The sequence below is a fragment of the Cebus imitator genome, unplaced genomic scaffold (genome assembly GCF_001604975.1).
Source record: "Cebus imitator isolate Cc_AM_T3 unplaced genomic scaffold, Cebus_imitator-1.0 Scaffold125, whole genome shotgun sequence".
NCBI lineage: Eukaryota > Metazoa > Chordata > Mammalia > Primates > Cebidae > Cebus > Cebus imitator.
The window spans coordinates 2,412,541-2,432,989 of NW_016107440.1; the positions used below are offsets into that span (position 1 = coordinate 2,412,541).

General features: G+C 37.3%; 1 protein-coding gene across 3 annotated transcripts in view; it reads left to right on the forward strand.

Annotated features, from left to right (window-relative positions):
- Window positions 1-20,449, forward strand: part of FZD3 (frizzled class receptor 3) — an 81,285-nt gene that overhangs the window by 44,276 nt on the left and 16,560 nt on the right. For all 3 annotated transcript variants that reach the window (XM_017540438.2, XM_037742680.1, XM_017540439.2), the window contains one exon: window positions 18,256-18,404. In XM_017540438.2, the coding sequence (XP_017395927.1) occupies window positions 18,256-18,404 (149 nt within the window). The remainder of the gene's footprint in view (window positions 1-18,255; window positions 18,405-20,449) is intronic.

Here is a 20,449-nt window from a genome sequence, read left to right on the forward strand (position 1 = left end):
TTTTTTTTTTTTTTTTTGAGAACCTTTATTTACTGAAGTTTGGGAATCTTTGCCCTTTTGTTCTTCCCAGAAAGATCCCTTCACAAAGTTGATGGAAAAGGATTTTTTTTACCCTAACATCTCATGGGTTGATAACACTTGGATACATTTTAAAAATTCCCTCCAATGTGTATTTTTTCCCCAGGGTTTCCTTTCTCTTTAGCATAATAATTCAGAGGCTGTTCTGGAAGATAGTGCTGGTGTGGCTAAAGTGAAATTCTATATTTGAGTCCCATGAATTCCTTTGTGATTCTTGTGCTTTCCAATCTCGCTTGAGTACATAGATGTTGAATTAAACCTGGCCTGTTCCAAAAAGATTAAGTACTATGAACTCTTACTTGTATAGACTTCATTGGGGGTAAAATCTGTGATTAATGATATCCACAACAGCCTTTTCAAATAGATAACATGGCTTCATTCCTTCCATACAAAAGCATTTAAAGCGGAAAGAAATAATGTAGCTTACACAGTTACATTGGCTTAAGGGTGAGCAAACGATAGCCCATCTGAACTGTAGCTTAAAAAGTATAGGACCAGCCACCTGTGTTTTTAATTGTAGTTTATAGACACACACATTCATACACACGTGCATTATGCATACGTTCTCATTTTAACCATTTTTAAGTGTACAGTTATGTGACATTAAGTAAATTCACATTGTGCAACCGTCACCATTATCTATTTCCAGTAACTTTCTCATCTTTTCAAACTGAGAAGACTTAGCAACATGGCAAGACCCCATTTCTACAGAAAATATAAAAGTTAGCCAGGCATGTTGGCATGTGCCTGTAATCTAGCTACTCAGGAGGCTGAGGCAGGAGAATAGTTTCAGCCCAAAAGGTCAAGGTTTCAGAGAGCTGTGATTGCACCACTGCACTCCAGCCTGGGTGACAGAGCAAGACCCTATCTCAATAAAAATCATTCAATCAATCATTGAGACTCTGCACACATTAAACAATAACTCCCCATTCTTCTCCACATTCCCTGGCAACTACCATTCTACTTTTTCTCTTTGTTTTAAATTCTAGGTATCTCATATAAATGGAATCATACAGTAATATGCCCTACTTTGATTTTTTTAATATTCGGATATTAGGATATTAATATTTGGTTTTGTTTAGAATTTTCTTTTAGAGGAATCTTACACAGGCTTGTGAATTGAGCACCAGTGATGTGAAATTTTTATATTGAAGTAATATCCACACATACTTAAATAACATCTGCTGTTACTGAGTGTGCTTAAAAGAACACTTAGTAGGCTCTGATGATAATTCCTATTAAGTTTTTTAAATGTTTTAAGCAGTGATGGAGCAGTCTCCTCAGGTGACTTAGAAAGAGAAAATATTTGAATATATTTGCTTAAAAACCAGCAAGGTTGCTTTACAGTCATCTCTCATATTACAAAACCTTTCAAATATTTGAAAAATCAGTTCGTGAAGTCATTTATCACAGTTTTTCAAAATACCAATTGGGTTTAGTGCAAATTACATGAATGTAAATTCATAATTTGAAGAAAAATTGGCTGGGTGTAAAGTATTTTAAAATCTTTAAAACGAGTGTGCTTGCAGAAAACAATTTTACTGGCTTTTTTGCTGTTTTCTAAATAAAATTCTAGGTTTTAGCACAGTTTTAGATTGACAGAAAAATTGTGAAGATAACACAGTGAGTTCCCATATGTCTTGTACCAGTTTTCCTTGTTGTTAACATCTTATATTACTATGGTACATCTGTTATAGTTGGCTAACCAATAGTGATACATTATAATTAACTGAAGTCCATACTTTATTCACATTTCCTTAGTTTTTATCTAATGTCCTATTTCTGTTCTAAGATCCCACCCAGGAGATGACATTTAGTAGTCATATCTCCTTGGCCTCCTCTTGGCTATGACAGTCTTTCACCCTCTCATTGTTTTTGATGTCACTACTTAGATTTTAAAATATTATATAACCATTTTTAGCGAGAACACTCAGTTTTAATGTTTATTAAATAATACTTGAAAAGTAGCATTGAATGCCTAAATTGTGAATTAGTTATGAAATATAGTCAGTAATCAGAGTAATATTTATTGCACAGTTTAAAAACTGAAGTTTATTTCTAGAATACTTTTTTATATTGTGTATTTTTAAATAACATATTAGTAATTTTGTAGATATTTGGAGGTTTTTTCATCTAATAATAATTTTCTCTAGTGCCTTTTAAGAGTCTCAAAGCATCCTATGAAAGAGTTACATAGATTCTTTCATAGGATGAAAGAATTCTCAAAGATTCTTGTTATTTTTGGAAAAGAATTTGAATTTTATATAATATTCGTTAAAAATATGGGCTTTAAAGTCAAACGGGCTGGGTTTATGATTTGTTACTACCATTTCTTCATATAAAATGCAGAAAATAGGCCAGATGTGGTGGCTCATCCCTGTAATCCCAGCACTTTGGGAGGCTGAGGCAGGTAGATCACTTGAGATCAGGAGTTTGAGACCAGCCTGGCCAACATGGTAAAACCCTGCCTCTTAAAAGAAAAACAATTCAGAAAATAATATGTTGAATACAGTAATATCTACCTCATGGGTGGCAATGAAGATTAAATGAGAAATTTAAACCTCTTACCAGAGTGCTTTGCCCAAAGTAAAGTTTTGATATTAACTCCTATTACTACAAATATGTAATTCTTGAGAGTCATCATTTTTTTCTTTTAAACATTGATTTTTGAAAAGCACGTTTCCTTCCTTTCCTAAAATGCTTCTTCATTTTTTTCCATCTCTTTGATCCATCTAATTTAATGCAGTATGTCCCAAGGAATTTTGACACTAGAACTTTTATTTCAGTCACAGAAATGTGTTACCACAGTACAAGCAGCTTAGCCAAGACTGTCAAATTCACATTAGAGCCATTTGTAGAATTCTTTAAAAATTACTTTTATAGGCCTGGCACAGTGGCTCACACCTTTAATCCCAGCATTTAGGGAGGCCAAGGTTGTCAGATCAGCTGAGGTTGGAAGTTCCAGACCAGCCTGACCAATATGGTGAAACCCCATCTCTACTAAAAATACAGAAATTAGCTGGGCTGTCGTGGCACGCACTATAATCCCAGCTACTCAGGAGGCTGAAGCAGGAGAATTGCTTGAACCCAGGAGGTGGAATTTGCAGTGAGCCGAGATCATGTCACTGCACTCCAGCCTGGGCGACAGAGGGAGACCCTGTCTCAAAAAAAAAAAAAAAGAAAAACTTTATAGAAAACAAACAAAAAATATTATTTCTATTCTTCTGAGCACAAAAGGCATCCCATCTGCTGTTTTATCTAGGCTTGATTCAGAAAAATACAAAAATAGCAGAGTAACATTAAATCTAATTTGTTATGATTTTTAGCTTCATTTTCTGATGAGTCTTTCCCTTTACCAGGCAGTTCCGAAAGGCATGAGAATTGTTTATGAAAGGACCATGAGGGAAATGGGTATGTTTTACGCTTCCAACATTAGACAATGAGTAATTCTTTTTTTATAAACCATGTAGTGCTACTAACCTTTTTTTTTTTTTTTTTTTTTTTGCTACTAATCCTTAAATTGGTAAATATCCGGCCTGCGTATGACTTCCTAGGGCCAAACCTCAAAATTGTTTAGTTTCTGTCAGAGAGGAAAAGAGTGAGAATTCCCTGAAAAAAATATTCTATATCTCTTGTTTTGCCAGAAAATATTACAGAATAGAATATGAAGGAAACATAGACTATTATAGAAATTTATAGAAACTGTTAATACTGTTACGTACTGGTTGTAAAATGCTGTCAAATGACACTTTTGAATAAATATGGTAAAATATGCAAGTTATTTTTCTGGTCTCTGTTAAACAGAATAACCTAAGTTGTGTGTTTAGTGTAAGTCTTAACACAGAAATAACTGGTATGCAAATGGCTTACACATTTTTAGGAAAAAATTCAGTGTACTTGCCATTATCTACAGTAGGGCATGGCAAACTACCTGTAAAGAATCAGGTAATTAGTATTTTAGGCATTGCTGGCCATTGGTTTTTGTTGGAACTACTCAGCTTTGCTGCTGTGGTGCAAAAGCAGCCATAGACAGTATGTCAGATAATGGAAGGAAGTATTCTAATAAAACTTTATTTGTAGAAACAGACATTGTGACAGATTTGGTCTCCAGGCTGTAGTTTGTTGACCCCTCATCTACAGCAAGCATTACTCTATGTCATGTTTAATCATTCTTTTATAACAGTGGTTGGTGACCTAGGACTTTTTTTGTCCCATATAAACTGTCACTGTTGGATTATCATTGCTACTTTTGAGGATCATCCTTTTACTCTACTGCATAATAAGATTAAAAATATTCAATATAGGCTGGGCGTGGTGACTCACAGCTGTATTCCCAGCACTTTGGGAGGTCAAGGCGGGTGGATCACCTGAGGTATGGAGTTTGAGACCAGCCTGGCCAACATGATGAAACCCCATCTCTACTAATAATACAAAAGATTTAGAGGCATGGTGGCATACACCTGTAATCCCAGCTATGCAGGAGGCTGAAGCAGGAGAATCGCTTGAACCTGGGAGGCAGAGGTTGCAGTGAGCTGAGATCTCACCATTGCACTGCTCACTGGGCAACGAGAGTGAAACTCTGTGCCCCCCGCCCCCTCAAAAAAAAAGAATTTTATGTAGTACTGTTGTCACTATAGTAAATAAATAAAAATGAATTCTAATATGTCACTATAATCACATGTCAATAAGGCATATTTCCAGTAATCTTTGAATACCACACAAATTTAAGGAAATAATTTCAGTATTTTATGAGAATAGTAGAGTAGAGGCAACATAGTTTAATAATCATAGTGGCTTCTAGTTTTTTTTTTTTGAGGCAGAGTCTCACTCTGTCACCAGGCGCCAGGCTGGAATACACTGGCACAACGTCGGCTCACTGCAACCTCCGCATCCCGGGTTCAAGCAATTCTCCTGCCTCAGTCTCCCAAGTAGCTGGGACTACAGGCACATGCCACCACGCCCAGCTAATTTTTTTGTATTTTTAGTAGAGATGGGGTTTCATCGTGTTAGCCAGGATGGTCTCAATCTCTTGACCTCGTGATCCGCCCACCTCGGCCTCCCAAAGTGCTGGGATTACAGGCGTGAGCCACTGCGCCCGGCCTCTAGTTTTTTTAAGTTATATGCCGTGTGTCATGTCCTATGCTCAACAATTTATACACATCATTTCATTTAATCCTCACATTAGCCCAGTAAGTTACATTGTACTCACTTTTACCAATTAAGAAACTAAGTCTCATATATTTATACAGTTTATCCGAAGTCATATAGTAAGTTACAGAGCTGAGATGTGAACTGATTCCAAAGCCTACAGACTTAACATCATTTTACACCTCTTCGTATCCAGAAAACACAGGTGTGAGTATTTGGAGAGACATCACCTAGTTCTGGCTGTATCTCTTAACTAGTTTTGTATGTTTAGGCTAGTCACTAAGTTTATAATTTCTTCATCTCTAAAATTTTAGGGGATTGAATAATCTATAAGGTCTAATATTAAATGAATCTGGAAACTATTCTCCCATAAACCACAACTTGTTTTTTCCCTTTTTGTAAAATTGATTCATTAATTCAAAACCATTTGTTACATGTGTACTATTCTGCCATATTGACAGTTGCTGGAGAAGCAACTGTGAATAAAATATAGCCTCTGCCCTGCCGGAGTTCATAGCCTAGTAGGAGAAAATAAACATGGAAATCAGATCGTTCTGTGACTAACAAAGTTATTTTTTAGTTCTTACTCTCTTGTTCCTTTAAAAAAATATGGGAAACCCTAGTAAAAATAAAAAATACCTTAAGGAATATAACAATTATGTACTCTATAGCAGAGATCCCTTACCCTCAGGCCACAGACCAGTATAGGTCCACACAGCAGGAGGTGAGTGGTGGGTGAGCCTGCAAAGCGTTGTCTGTATTTACTCCCCATTACTTGCATTACTGCCTGAGTCTCCTGACAGGTAAGCAGCAGCATTAGTTTCTCATAGGGTCACAAATCCTGTTGTGAACTGCGCATGTGTCATATCTAGGTTGCATGCACCATTGACTAACTAGTTCATCTTTTCTCTGCTGATGTATAATACTGCCTTAGTCATATATCAAGTTCCCATTTGTGAAATTTGTTTTGCTGTTCTATTCCAGGGTCTATTTTTCTGTCCCTGTGCTACATTGTCTTAATTTCTATCACATAATAAGCCTTTATATTTGATAGGGCAAGTAGGTGACTTTTCAAAGCATAATAACAGTAAAGGTTGATAAGCAGTGTAGTGTAGTATAGTTAAAAAGTACACAGAAATGGGAATCAGAAGACTTCCATTCAGAAACTGTTGTCAAGTTACCAGTTGTATGACAGACTGTTATGAACCTGATCAATAGTTCATTTTTATATGGGCTTTAGGTGACCATAGGCTTGGTATAAGTGGTGGCTCACACCTGTAATCCCAGCACTTTGGGAGGCTGAGGCGGGCAGATCACAAGGTCAAGAGATAGAGACCATCCTGGCCAACATGGTGAAACCCCGTCTCTACTAAAATACAAAAATTAGCTGGGTGTGGTGGCACACGCCTATAGTCCCAGCTACTCGGGAGGCTGAGGCAGGAGAATTGTTTGAATCCGGGAAGCAGAGGTTGCACTGAGACGAGATTGTGCCACTGCACTCCAGCCTGGCACCTGAGGACAGTGCAAGACTGTCTCCAATAAATAAATGAATGAATGAATGCATGCATGCATGCATGCATGCAAACCCAATACAATGTGTACTTCTATTAGTAAAGTATAGATTCCTCTTGATAGGGAAAGAAACCAAGGACTCTGCTAACCCGATTCAAAACTAAGGTATCAAAAACATGTATTGAATTTAGGCCACCACAATAATAAAAATATATACCTTAAGTGGTTTTCTTTTTTGGCAGAGTATTTTTCCTCCTTAACATGAGTAACTTTTTTTCTATTTAATTAAAAATAATTTAAACCCCGGGGTCTTTGGTGGATTATGTATCCAAATAGAAAAATCAAAATACAGGTAAATTTTTTTATATGATGGTTGAAAAGATTTATTGCAGTTCTATAGATTAACTCATAGCAGTGTTAGTGGAGATCTGTGATTCAGAAGATGGTGAATGTAGGCTATTTATAGCTCGCTAGGCTGTTGTAGAACCAAGACAGTCGTCAAGACGCACGGCTTACAGTAAGCAGATGTCGATGTCTCCCTTCTTTACCGGGTATTCTCCAGCTAGATTAAAGAAATACATCCGGGCCGGGCGCGGTGGCTCAAGCCTGTAATCACAGCACTTTGGGAGGCCGAAGGCGGGTGGATCACGAGGTCAAGAGATCGAGACCATCCTGATCAACATGGTGAAACCCCGTCTCTACTAAAAATACAAAAAATTAGCTGGGCATGGTGGCACGTGCCTGTAATCCCAGCTACTCAGGAGGCTGAGGCAAGAGAATTGCCTGAACCCAGGAGGCGGAGGTTGCGGTGAGCCGAGATAGCGCCATTGCACTCCAGCCTGGGTAACAAGAGCAAAACTCCGTCTCAAAAAAAAAAAGAAATACATCCGGTAAGTTTTTTCAATTGTGAGGATGATATAACATCACTAGGAATATAGTGTTTTCAGGAATACTTATACAAGAATAGTTGAAAGTTTTCTTATTTGTCTATTTTAATTATGCAAGGAATTGAAATATTTTGTGAGGTTTTTTTTTTGTTTTGTTTTGTTTTTTTTGACAGAGTCTTACTGTGGCGCCCAGCTGGAGTGCAGTGGCGCGATCTCGGCTCACTTCGACCTCCGCTTCCCAGGTTCAAGCAATTCTCCTACCTTGGCTTCCCGAGTAGGTGGGACTGCAGGGGCGTGCCACCACGACCAGCTAATTTTTGTACTTTTTAGTAGAGACGGGGTTTCACCATGTTGGCCAGGATGGTCTCTAACTCTTGACCTCGTGATCCATCCACCTCGGCCTCCCAAAGTGCTTGGATTACAGGCATGAGCCACTGCACCCGGCAGGTGAGTTTTTTCTTTAAAAATTTTATAGCCTGGTGCCGTGGCTCACCCCTGTAATCCCGCACTTTGGGAGGCCAAGACGGGTCAGGAGTTTGAGACCAGCCTGGCCAACATGGTGAAACCCCGTGTCTACTAAAAATAGAAAAATTAGCTGGGCATGGTGATGGGTACCTGTAATCCCAGCTACTTAGGAGGCTGAGGCAGGAGAACCCAGGAGGTGGATGTTGCAGTGAGCTGTGACTGCACCACTGCAGTGCAGGCTGGGTGACAGAGTGAGATCCTGTCAATAAATAAATAAACACTGTAGACATTCGGTTTATTATAGGACTTTTTAAAAATAAAAAGTAAACACTGTATTCCATTTCCTTTATTTCAATATTTTTCTCTTTAGTGGGCTTTGCCTTTCTAGCTAGTATATGGCCTGTTTTACGTACTAACTACCTCACCATTTTGTGTCTCTGTGTGATTTAGAAGTAGATAATATTCTCCCTCTTCTTCTTTGTTCTTCATTTATAAGGGGACACTCTTTCTGTATAGTAGTAGATTGGCTGTTCTTCCTCAGTGTCTTGGCCCTCTGGCTCCAACACTCTGCCTATGGCATCTTCAAAAAACAGGTGTTGATTGAGTTGCTTTTTCCCTGTATCCCTGCCGTGGGCAGGTGCTGAATTGTCTTCTCTGGAATTTTGGCTTTAACCAGAACCCTGTAATAAAAAATGTTCTGTGTTACATCCCTGCTGTCTTCCAAATCTTGCCTAATTGGAGGTTTTGGTTGTTACTGATTTTGTTTTTATTGGTCCTTCCCTCTTATTCAAGCATTTATGTTATGTGAACAATGTTTCTAATTTACACAGACAATGCAGGTTAAGGTGCAGGCACTAAAGAATCAAAGTCGGAAGATATTTTAGGGTTTCTCTCCTAGGCTCTGTTTTCTTTGCCTTCTCCTTTTTTCTGTGTAATCTTATCCATTCCCGTGTTTTAGACTGTACAGCCCAGCCTTCTTTTTGTGCTCCAGAATATCTATTTACATGACACTTCCTTTTGAAAGTCTACGAAGCATTTTAAACTTAGTATGTCTAAAACACATCTCTGAATTTTTCTCGTCTGCTTCCTGCATCCTGTTCCCAGTTCTGCCCCATTCAGTGAATGGTATCATCATCCACTACTTGCTCAGACCCAAATTTGGAGCTATTTTTGAGCCCTGTCTTTCTCACATACCTCAGATCCAATCCTTCAGCTTCTCATTACCTCCACTTCTACCTTAGTCCAAGCCATTCAGTAATTCACAGTGGCCTTCCTATCCATCTTCTTGCTTCTACTTTTGTTTCTTTAGTTTATTTTCAACACAGTAGCCAGAGGGAGTTTTTAAAACGTAAGTGAGATCATTTTGTTTGTTTGAACAAAACCCTTCAGTGGCTTCCTATTACTCTTAGAATAAAATCTTTTTTTTTCTTTTTTCTTTTTTTTTTTAACCATTCCCTGCAATGCCATATATGACTTGAACCCTGCCTCCTTCTTTGACTTCATCTCCTACCATTTCTCCTCCATCCATGCTCACTTTTAGCCCAGCTGGCCTCCTTGTTATTCTTTAGAGACAAGAAACTTGTTCTGTCAGGATTATTGTTACTCCTGTTTCTTCCGCCTAAATCCCTACTTAAACGTCATGTCCTTGAAGAAGCCTTTACTGACCATTTTGATCTAAAGTTGCTTACTGGCCGGACACTGTGGCTCACGTCTTAATCCTAGCACTGTGGGAGGCTGAGGTTGGGAAATCACCTGAGGTCGGAAGTTTGAGACCAGCCTGGCCAAAATGGTGAAACTCTATCTCTACTAACAATAAAAAAAATTAGCTGTGTGTGATGGTGCATGCCTGTAATCCCAGCTACGTGGGAGGCTGAGGCAGAAAAATCGTTTGAACCCAGGAGGAGGAGGTTGCAGTGAGCCAAGATCCTGTCACTGTACTCCAGCCTGGGCACAGCAGAGTGAGTCTCTGTCTCAAAAAACAAAATAAAATCTTGCCTCATTCACCACCATACCATACCTACACACTGCCTTGTTTTTTTAACCTAGTTCTTATTACTATCTGAAATTATAAGATTTCGTTAGTTCCTGTACATTGACAGCACTGCTTCCTTACCCTGCTCTAGAATGTAAGTTCAACAAGGGCAGGGAATTTTCTGACTCATTTGCTGATATATCTTTTGTATCCGGTCACAGTAGCACACAGTATTTAAGTGACTCAGTTAATTAGCTGTGTGACCTTGCAGATCAGTTCACTTCCCTAGAGTTTGATTGCATCCGTAAAACAAAGGGATAAGACTGGATCTATAAGTATAGGATTTAGACTCTAGAATCAGTCATCTAGAATTGAGGGCAACCTCAAAATCATTAAGTTGAAGCTTCTTATTTTATTAAAAAGTGATTTGACCCATGTCACATTGCTCAGGCCATTGCTCTTCACATCACCCAATTGTTCTAATTCTGTGATCAACTCTGATTAGCTGTCTTTATCTTTCTTTCATTACAATTGTATTAGTTTTAATTTTCATATTCTTTACCTTCTTCCTCTTCATAGTATTACTTATGTAAGTCACCTCTTTACAAATTATCATTTTTCTTCAGTCAGTCCTTGTTTTCTCGCCATTTATTGGGTATAAGCAAATGTGATTTGAAGTGTGTTTCCCAGCTCTCATTCTTCCCCTTACCACACTCCACTTTTTTTTTTTGAGACGCAGTCTTGCTCTGTCATCCAGGCTGAAGTGCAGTTGTGCAATCTCAGCTCACTACAACCTCCGCCTCCCAGGTTCAAGTGATTCTCCTGCCTCAGTCTCCCGAGTAGCTGAGATTGCAGGTACCTGCCACCACACCTGGCTAATTTTTATATATTGGTAGAGACGGTATTTCGCCATGTTGGCCAGGCTGATCTCCAACTCCTGACCTCAACTGATCTGCCTGCCTCTGCCTCCCAAAGTGCTGGGATTACAGGCTTGAGCCACCGTGCCTGGCCCACACTCCACTTTTATGAGATGTTCTCTTTTGTGAGCCAAAAAAAAAAAAAAAGTATATAGTCATGGTTCACATGTATATTTTAACTAATATGATAGATTTTTGAATCCTGGAAAAGGAAAATAACTTTTGTAGCAAAACTAGTCTCTAATTTCCCTATAAAGTTTTTCGAGATTAATAGGGCTCATAGGCTATTAGAATAAACCTTAGAATTTACCTATTCCAACTCCTTAATTTTCAGTCGGGAAATGTATCTATCAGCATAGAAAACACTGAGCTAAACGAAGATAAACAGTTCTTCAGGACTTCCCAGAACCTTTAATATACTAATGTATAATCCCTCCGGAGGGGGGCGGGGGTGGGAGGCTCATAATACCCAAATTTTATTTTACCACAGAATATCTTACTATGGATTGCCTTTAAATGTATTCTGGGATAGTGGTGCCCCTGAGACACATTTTTGAATATTTATTAAGTGTCAAACACAGTTCTAAGTACTTTATGCTTTTCAGCCTATGTTATCTACTACATTCATGTGTTCCACCTTAATATTATGTGAATATCCACCTTTAAGAAGTAGTATGCCGTATTAGAGAATACATGTTGGAAAATGCAAGAAAGGATGTGTGTGTGTGTATGCAGAATATAAGTCCTAGGTACTGATTCATTTACAGATTTATCATGTTTTCTATCTAGTTGATCATGGATTTATTTATATAGGTTACTTTACATATTTATAATATTCACTGTGTACTGTAGATTAAATATCAGTATAATTTTTGATAATTTCTTAGAGAAATTTATTTGTAGAACATTTGCTATCTATCATAATGTAAATTTACATTGTATCTCATGAGCTTTTGGCATTCCATTAATACAGTATAAGTTTTCCTGGTTAAATGTTTTGTCAGTTTTGATTATATACATATAGTCTTTTCTACTTTTTAAAAAGTTGAAAATATATGGGAAGAAAATGATGAAACAGGAAAACCCCCTTACCCCTGCGAATCAATGTAACCACAATTTACATTTTTACATACTTTTTAGTCTCTATGTGTCCTAGTCTGCTTTCTGTTGAATATAACAGAATACCTGAAACTGGGTAATTTTTAAAGAAAAGGAATTTATTTCTTACAGTTACGGAGGCTGAGAAGTCCAGGGTTGAGGGGCGCATCTGGTGAGGACCTTCTTCCTGATGGGAACTGCAGAGTCCTGAGTTGATGCAGGGCATTACATAGCGAGAGGGCTCAGGGTGCTAGTTCAGTCCCTCTTCTTCCTCTTATAATGCCACCTGTCCTGCTCCTGTGATAACCTATTAGTCTGTTTATGAGGCAGAGCCTTCATGGCCCAATTACCTCTTAAAGGCCTCACCTCTGAATACTCCCCCACTGAGGTTTAGGTTTCAATGTGAGTTTTGGAGGGGACAAACATGCCAACCCTTTGTAGCAATCACTATGGTAGCTACTCTTCAGAGCGATGTAGACCCCTGCCTCCAACCAGAGAACCACATCTCTTGCTCTTTCTTGAGTAGTCAGTCCCCTTTCCTTAAATCAGGCTAGCACTGTGACTTGCCTTTGATTAGTAGGAGACAGCAGAAGTGATTCTGTATGACCCCAAGGCTTTGCCAAGATCTCTTGGAATGCCTGCTCTGGGAGAGATCGGCCTCTAGTAAGAAGTCAGACTACTCTGAGACCACAAGATGCAACAATCTTGCATGTTCTTCACAAGTACCCCAAAACCTAAAATGCAATAAGAAAAATTTAAAAAATAAAAAAATAAAAATAAAAAAATTAAAGAATTTTTTAAAAATTAAAAAAAAAAAAAGAAAATTACCATTGAGCTCGGCATGGTGGCTCACACCTGTAATCCCAGCACTTTGGGAAGCTGAGGCAGGCGGATCACAAGGTCAAGAGATGGAGACCATCCTGGCCAACATAGTGAAACTCCAACTCTACTAAAAATACAAAAATAGCGGGACATGGTGGCGTGCACCTATAATCCCAGCTACTCAGGAGGCTGAGGCAGGAGAATTGCTTGAACCCAGGAGGCAGAGGTTGCAGTGAGCTGAGATTGGGCCACTGCACACCAGCCTGGTAACAGAGTGAGATTCCGTCTCAAAAAAAGAAAGAAAGAAAGAAAATGACCGTTGAAATTGGCAGATGCTGCAAATCAGGGCTTCCCTTGACCCAAAGAGCCAGTTGTTGAACAATTACCAGCATACCACTGTCTGTACTCTCCTTTTTTCATTTACGTTATCATTTTTTGAATGGCTGTATATTTGGTCATTTGTATATACCATAATTTAAACAATCTCCTATTATTGATCTATTTCTTTAGGATGCTATTTCTTGAAATAGAATTACTGAATCAAATGGAATACACATTTACATTTTTTATAAGTTTTACAAGATTGTGTACTAGTAAGGTTATACCAGTTTACCAACAATGAGGGTGTTTCCCAGTGCCCCATCCCACACTTATTTTTATATTTAGAATCTTCATATATACATTTAAAAAATTCTGTTTCTTTATTCTTAAAATTTTTTAATGGTTCTAAACCCAAAAGCTACAAAAGTGTATGGGAAAAGTCTCCCTTCTATCATCACCTGTATTTCCCGGCTTCCCAGTGCCTCTCAAGGGTAACTTGGAATTTTACAAGGAATTTGTATATCCTCTTTTCAGAGATGTTCATGCATGTATAAGCAAGCATATTCCTTTGCTCCCTCTTTTTTACTCGGTAGCTCCCATACACACTTCCCCCACCTTGCTCTTGTCATTTAATGATATATTTTGGAGATCAATACCAAACTAGAAAGGCTTCCTCAGTATCTTTTCTTGCCCTCATAGTATTCCATTGAGTGGATAAATCATATTGCTTCTAATATTTTACTGTTGGTATATGATATATGTACAATACTTGTATATACATCATTTCACATATATATGAATTATCTGTAGCATATATTTGTAAAATAATTGTTAATCAAAAGGTATAACTTTGACATTGCCAAATTGTCTTCTATAGAGGTTTATGAATTTACCTCTCCATCTCCAGTATATGAGAGTATTTGTCTGTACATTTGCTAATGCAATATATTGTCAGACTCTTGGATCTTACCTGTTTGATAGGTTAAAAATAGAGCCAGCATATAATTTAACTATGAATCTGAGCTCTAGATTTGTCTTTTGTTTTTCTTAAATTGTTCATATATTTTGCCTATTTTTCTTTAGGTCATGGGTTTTTATTTAGTTGTAGGAGTTTATTATTCATTAACAAAATTAGCCCTTTTATCTGCCATATAATTTGCAACAATTTTATATCAACTTTTTAATTGTCTTTTGGCTGTTGCTACAATAGTTATGGCCATGCAGAAATGTGGGGTTTTATGTAGCCACACTTGTCTCTTTTTAATAGCTTTTTTTGTTTGTTTGTTTTCAAGACGGAGTTTCACTCTGTCGCCCAGGCTGGAGTGCAGTGGCGTAATCTCACTGCAACCGCAGCTCCTGGGTTCAAGCGGTTCTCCTGCCTCAGCCTCCCAAATAACTGGGACTACAGGTGCATGTCACTACGCCCAGCTAATTTTTGTATTTTCAGTAGAGATAGGTTTTCACCATATTGGCCAGGCTGGTTTTGAACTCCTGACCTCATGATCCACTCGCCTGGGCCTCCCAAAGTGCTGGGATTACAGACATGAGCCACCACAACCAACCCTTGATGGCTTCTAAGTTTTGTGTCATTGTTAGAAAGTCACTCTTCACCTCTCTTCCCGATAGAAAAGCTTTCATCTAGAACTTTAAGTTTATGGTTTCTTTTTTGTTGTTAATTTTTTTCTTACATTTGAATTTTTGTTTTTATTTATTTACTTTAAGACAAGCTCTTACTCTGTCGCCCAGGCTGGAGTACAGTGGCACGATGAAGCCTCTGCCTCCTGGGTTCAAGTGAACCACCTGCCTCAGCCTCCATCAGTGCTGGGATTACAGGCATGAGCCACTGCACCCGGTCTGAATTTTCTCTTTTAGAAATTCATCTAGTTTTGAAATATCGTATGGCTTTGCCCCTGTTTTTTTCTAGAAGCCTGTCCAGAATCCATGTATTGAATAAACACATTTTTTCTGAATGGTTTGAAATATCACTTACTTTAATACTGCTTACATTAAATAGTGTTCTGTAATTACACAGTTTTAATTATTATAGCTTAATGATATATTTCTCTTCTCTTTCAGGACTTTCCTGTTTGTTCTTACTTGTTTTTCCATATAAACTTTAAAATCAGCTTGTCTTAATGCTCAAATAACTCTGGTATTTTTATTGGAATTTTGGGATTGTGTCAAATTCAATAACTAAATCAAGGAGAATCTGCATTCTTATGATAAATTCTAACTAAGAACATGTTTGAAGTGGGGTGTGTTTTATAACGTCTTCAAATAGATCACTCATTTTTCTTATTAAATTTATTCTTAGGTGTTTTGTCTCCTTTGTTATAGTTTGTATTTGTATGTTAAGGCTACCGTAATGAGATACAGACTGGGTAGCTGAAACAATAGAAACTAATTTGCTCACAGTTCTAGAGGCTGGAAGTCCAAGGTGAAGGTGCTGGCAGGGTTGGTTTCCTCTCAGGTCTCTCTCCTTGGCTTGTAGATGGGAACCTGCTTGCTGTGTCCTCATATGGTCTTTTGTCTGTGTGTACATACCCCTGGTGTCTTTATGTCCACATTTCCTCCTCATCTAAGGATACTAGTCATATTGGGTTAGGATCCATGCACATAACCTTGATTACCTCTTTGAAGTCCCCGCTTCCAAATACAATCACATTCTCAGGTACTGGGAGTTAGGGCTTCAACATATGAATTTGGATAGGGGAGACAATTTAGCCCATAACAATGGTAAATGAAGAATTTTCTTTCTTACAGCTACTAATTGATATTTATATGTATGAAAGTTATTTACGTATTTTATTTCATACCTAGCAACCCTGCTTATAATTTATAATAGCTTTTACTTTATTCTCTTAGTTTTTCCAGGTGTAAAATTACATTATTTATAAATAATGATCACATTGCCTCCTCCTTTCTAGTTTTTATAACCTTTATTTCTTTTATCTAATTGCAGTCTAGAGCTGTTGCAACTGGTTTACTAAGAGTGGTGGCAGTAGATACTCTTCTTGTATTCCATATTTTAATGAAAATATTTCTGGTGGCTTTTGGTATTTCCATTAAGCATGAAGTTTGCTTTTGGATTGAGATACATTGAAATACAGATACAGTGTCTTTAAGTACTTCACCATCATCTGTTTGTATTTTATTACAGTTTTTAATAATCAAGAATGAATACTTTTGTCAAATGCCTTTGTGGCATTTATGAAGATGATTATATGTTTTCCCTTTGATCTAATAATATATTGAATTTATAAATAAATTTACTAATGTTGAACCATCCTTGCATTCCCCTGTTTGGTCCTGGCATATTCTTTTAATTTGCTGTTAAATTCTGTTTGCATACAAATTCCTAAATGAGACATAAATAAATAATTTTCTTTCTTTATGGAGCCTTTGTTAAGTACAATTTTTTGCTTGCTTTATATAAATAATTTTAATAGTTTCCTTTTTCTGTGTTTTCAGACAATTTGAAATTATATGTTCTTGGCGGGGCGCAGTGGCTCATGCCTGTAACCCCAGCACTTTGGGAGGCCGAGATGGGTGGATCACGAGGTCAAGAGATCTAGACCATCCTGGTCAACATGGTGAAACCCCGTCTCTACTAAAAATACAAAAATTAGCTGGGCATGGTGGTGCACGCCTGTAGTCCCAGCTACTCGGGAGGCTGAGGCAGGAGAATTGCTTGAACCCAGTAGACAGAGGTTGCAGTGAGCTGAGATCACGCCATTGCGCTTCAGCCTGGGTAACAAAAGCGAAACTCCGTCTCAAAAAAAAAAATTATATGTTCTTTAATGGCTTATTAGAATTTTCCTGTGAAACTTTTAGGTCTAGTGCTTTCTGAGAGGAGGTAGCTCTTTGACAACTTTATTCTATAATTATCTGTTCAATTTTTTTTTTTTAATCTCCTCTGGCGTCAATTTTACGTTTTCCTATCATTTGTATCCATTGTTTTTTAAGTTTATTTGCCTGGAATTGAGCAAAGTAATCTTTTAAAGATTCTTTAATTTTTCTCTATTTGTATCTGTTTTAGTTTTTCTCTATTTATATCTGTTTTGTTATTATTTCTGTGTCTGTGTGTTCAGCTGTTTTCTTCCCTTTGTTGTTTTGATTAGACTAGAGTCTGGCCTATTGCTTTTTCAAATAACCAACTTTGGGTTTATTAGTTCTGTGACTTTTTTTTTTTTGTCTTATAAATGCTTTATTTCTTTTTTCTTTTTTTTCTTTCTTTCTTTTTTTTGGAGACAGAGTCCCACTTTGTCACTCAATGCTGGAGTGCCGTAGCGTGATCTTGACTCACTGCAATCTTCACCTCCCCGACTCAAGCAATTTACCTGTCTCAGCCTCCTAAGTACCTGGGACCACAGGTGCCTACCACCACGCCCAGCTAATTTTTGTATTTTTAGTAGAGAGAGCATTGTGTCATGTTGGCCAGGCTGGTTTTGAACTCCTGACCTCAGATGATCTGCCTGCCTCGGCCTCCCAAAGTGCTGGGATTATAGGCTTCAGTCACCACACCTGGCTCATTCTTCATTTTCTTTTTCTTAGATTTGCCTTTTTGATTGATACAGTTAATATTTGTAGTTAGTCATTCTGTTAATTTGATTTAAGGCTTCTTGTTCTGTAGAAGTTTTAAATTTTTAGTAGTCAAACCTGTCAGTTTTTCCTTCTATGGCATCTTATTTTCACATTACTCTTTTAAAAAGTCCATCTACATCACCACTGCCCCCACTGCTATTGTACATAAGATCTCCATTCTTTCCTAGTTTAGAAGATGGCTAATATCAGCCAAATATCTATCTTCTATCTATCTAGGTAGATAGATCTGGCTCAATGTATAAATTTATTGTCAAATTTTCAGGAGTGTATTTTTTCCACTTAACAAGAAAATAACCTATTAAACCTTACAAATGAAAACATCAAATTTGTAGAATTATTTTACTCTCACTTTATTTAAAAGATTTTATAGTGGTCTTTCATAGAAAGTTATTTTTATATATTTAAGATGTTTTTCTTTCTCCTCTTCTAGGTTACTCAAATGAGTCGTCCAGACTTGATTCTCTTTCTGATGAAATACCTGATGGCTCTCATAGTTGGCATTCCCTCTGTATTTTGGGTTGGAAGCAAAAAGACATGCTTTGAATGGGCCAGTTTTTTTCATGGTCGTAGAAAAAAAGAGTAAGTTGAAATAAATTATCATGATGTTCACAAGTCTCACATTTATGTAAATTTTTTTTTTTTTTGATTACGTGAAAATGACTTGGATTTGGAGAATTATTCAAACAAGACTATAACATTTTCAGCAATATCCAATTATGATTGGCACAGTAGCATGTCTTAATTTAAAAATAAAAACTTATTTTGAGAAGATGGCCAAGTAGTCCAGAAGATGAGCAAGCGTCCTGTACTAATTCAGAATATTTGAAGGAAGTCCAATCTTTATTAAAAGAATTCAAATTATAATTTTCTTAAAATTAAAAGAAAGTTAATGCTTTTCTCCACATTCTTACCTGATCTTCCTGATATTTCTTTGAAAGTTGGCATATATTCTCTTCTCTGTTTTACAAATGAGAAAATAAGGTAGAGGTTAAGTGCTTGGCCAAAGTCACACAGGTGTTTACTGCTAGGAGCTAGATTAACTGCTATCTCCAGTTGTCCATTGTTCTTCCAAGCATACCAAAAGTGATATAAAGAAATACTCTTATTCCATTCTAATATAGTACATGTTAAAGCCAAATAGAAAAATGTTATTAGTAGATAAATTGAAATGTGTTAGAGGTCAATTTAATTCATAGTTGGCCATACTGCATATTACAGTATCATTTGAGGGCATATTTAAGGAATCTTTTATGTTCTTGTACCTTAGTTGTAAAACAAAACAAAACCCTGCAGTTTTCACAGTGGAACAAACTTTTTACTCAGTTATTCTAAGTTAGTGGAGTCTATATTTCTTTTCTTTTCTTTTCTTTTCTTTTCTTTTCTTTTCTTTTTCTTTTTCTTTTTCTTTTCTTTTTCTTTTTCTTTTTCTTTCTTTTCTTTTCTTCAGAGTCTCACTCTATCGCCCAGGCTGGAGTCCAGTGGCTCAATCTCGGCTCACTGCAACCTCTCCCACCCTGGTTCAAGCCATTCTCCTGTCTCAGCCTCCCAAGTAGCTGGGATTACAGGCTCCTGTCACCATGCCCAGCTAATTTTTGTATTTTTAGTAGAGAAGAGTTTCACCATTTTGGCCAGGCTGGCTTGAACTCCTGATCTCGTGATCCACCCTCGGCCTTCCAAAGTGCTGGGATTACAGGCGTGAGCCACCCACTGCATCTAGTTGGATTCTATATTTATTATGATTTTACTTAACCTAGGCTCCATGGAAGAATGATTTTTTGGGGGGTAGTCTGTAAATATTTTTAAATTATATGTAGAATGTGCCTTGTATTGGTTAATGTAGTTTTCTTATATGATACAATTTGAAGTTACTTTAGTTTCTGCCTCACTAATAAAGTTTGTATTTACTGAAATACCAGTAATTAGCAAATTATATTAACAGAGATAAGATAATCACAGTTTAATATACAGTCAGCCTTTTGTATCTGGGGGTTCCAGATCAGTGGATTCAACCAACAATGGATCAAAAATATTTGGGAAAAAAAATTCCAAGAAAATTCCAAAAAGCAAAATTTGAATTTGCTGCATGCTGAGCACTACACTGAATCTATGCAAATAAAGTGATGTATCAAGATCCTACTCTCTTAGAGTTTCTTCCATTGTGGGATTTACTCTAAGTTGTTTGCGTATTCTTTGGGAGACTTTATTGTAATCACAGTAAAATAAAATGCTGAGGAAAGGACTTGAATTAAATGTTCCTGGACACCTCTGGACCATATATAAATAATTCTGTAATAGAGTTGCATTAGAAATTCCAAAAGAGCTAAACCCAAGCTTTCCTTATAGAGATTTATACTAGTTAGTTTGGTGGGGATACTGGTTGGGCGAAAATCCTTTTGAAACTGGTTAAAACTCTCAGGGCCCCTTCCATTTGGTTTTCTGCAGCTGTGGATTCCCAACCAACAGCCATTGTGATCTTCCAAGCCAGGATGTGCTCTGGGCTGGAGTGGCAGCCCGTTATTCTGGAGTTCAAGAATATGGGCACCCTTTGGCTATTTCTAGCATTTGTCTGGTTAGCCTTTGAAAAACAACTATAAGATAATCATAATAATGGGTATCAATTTATT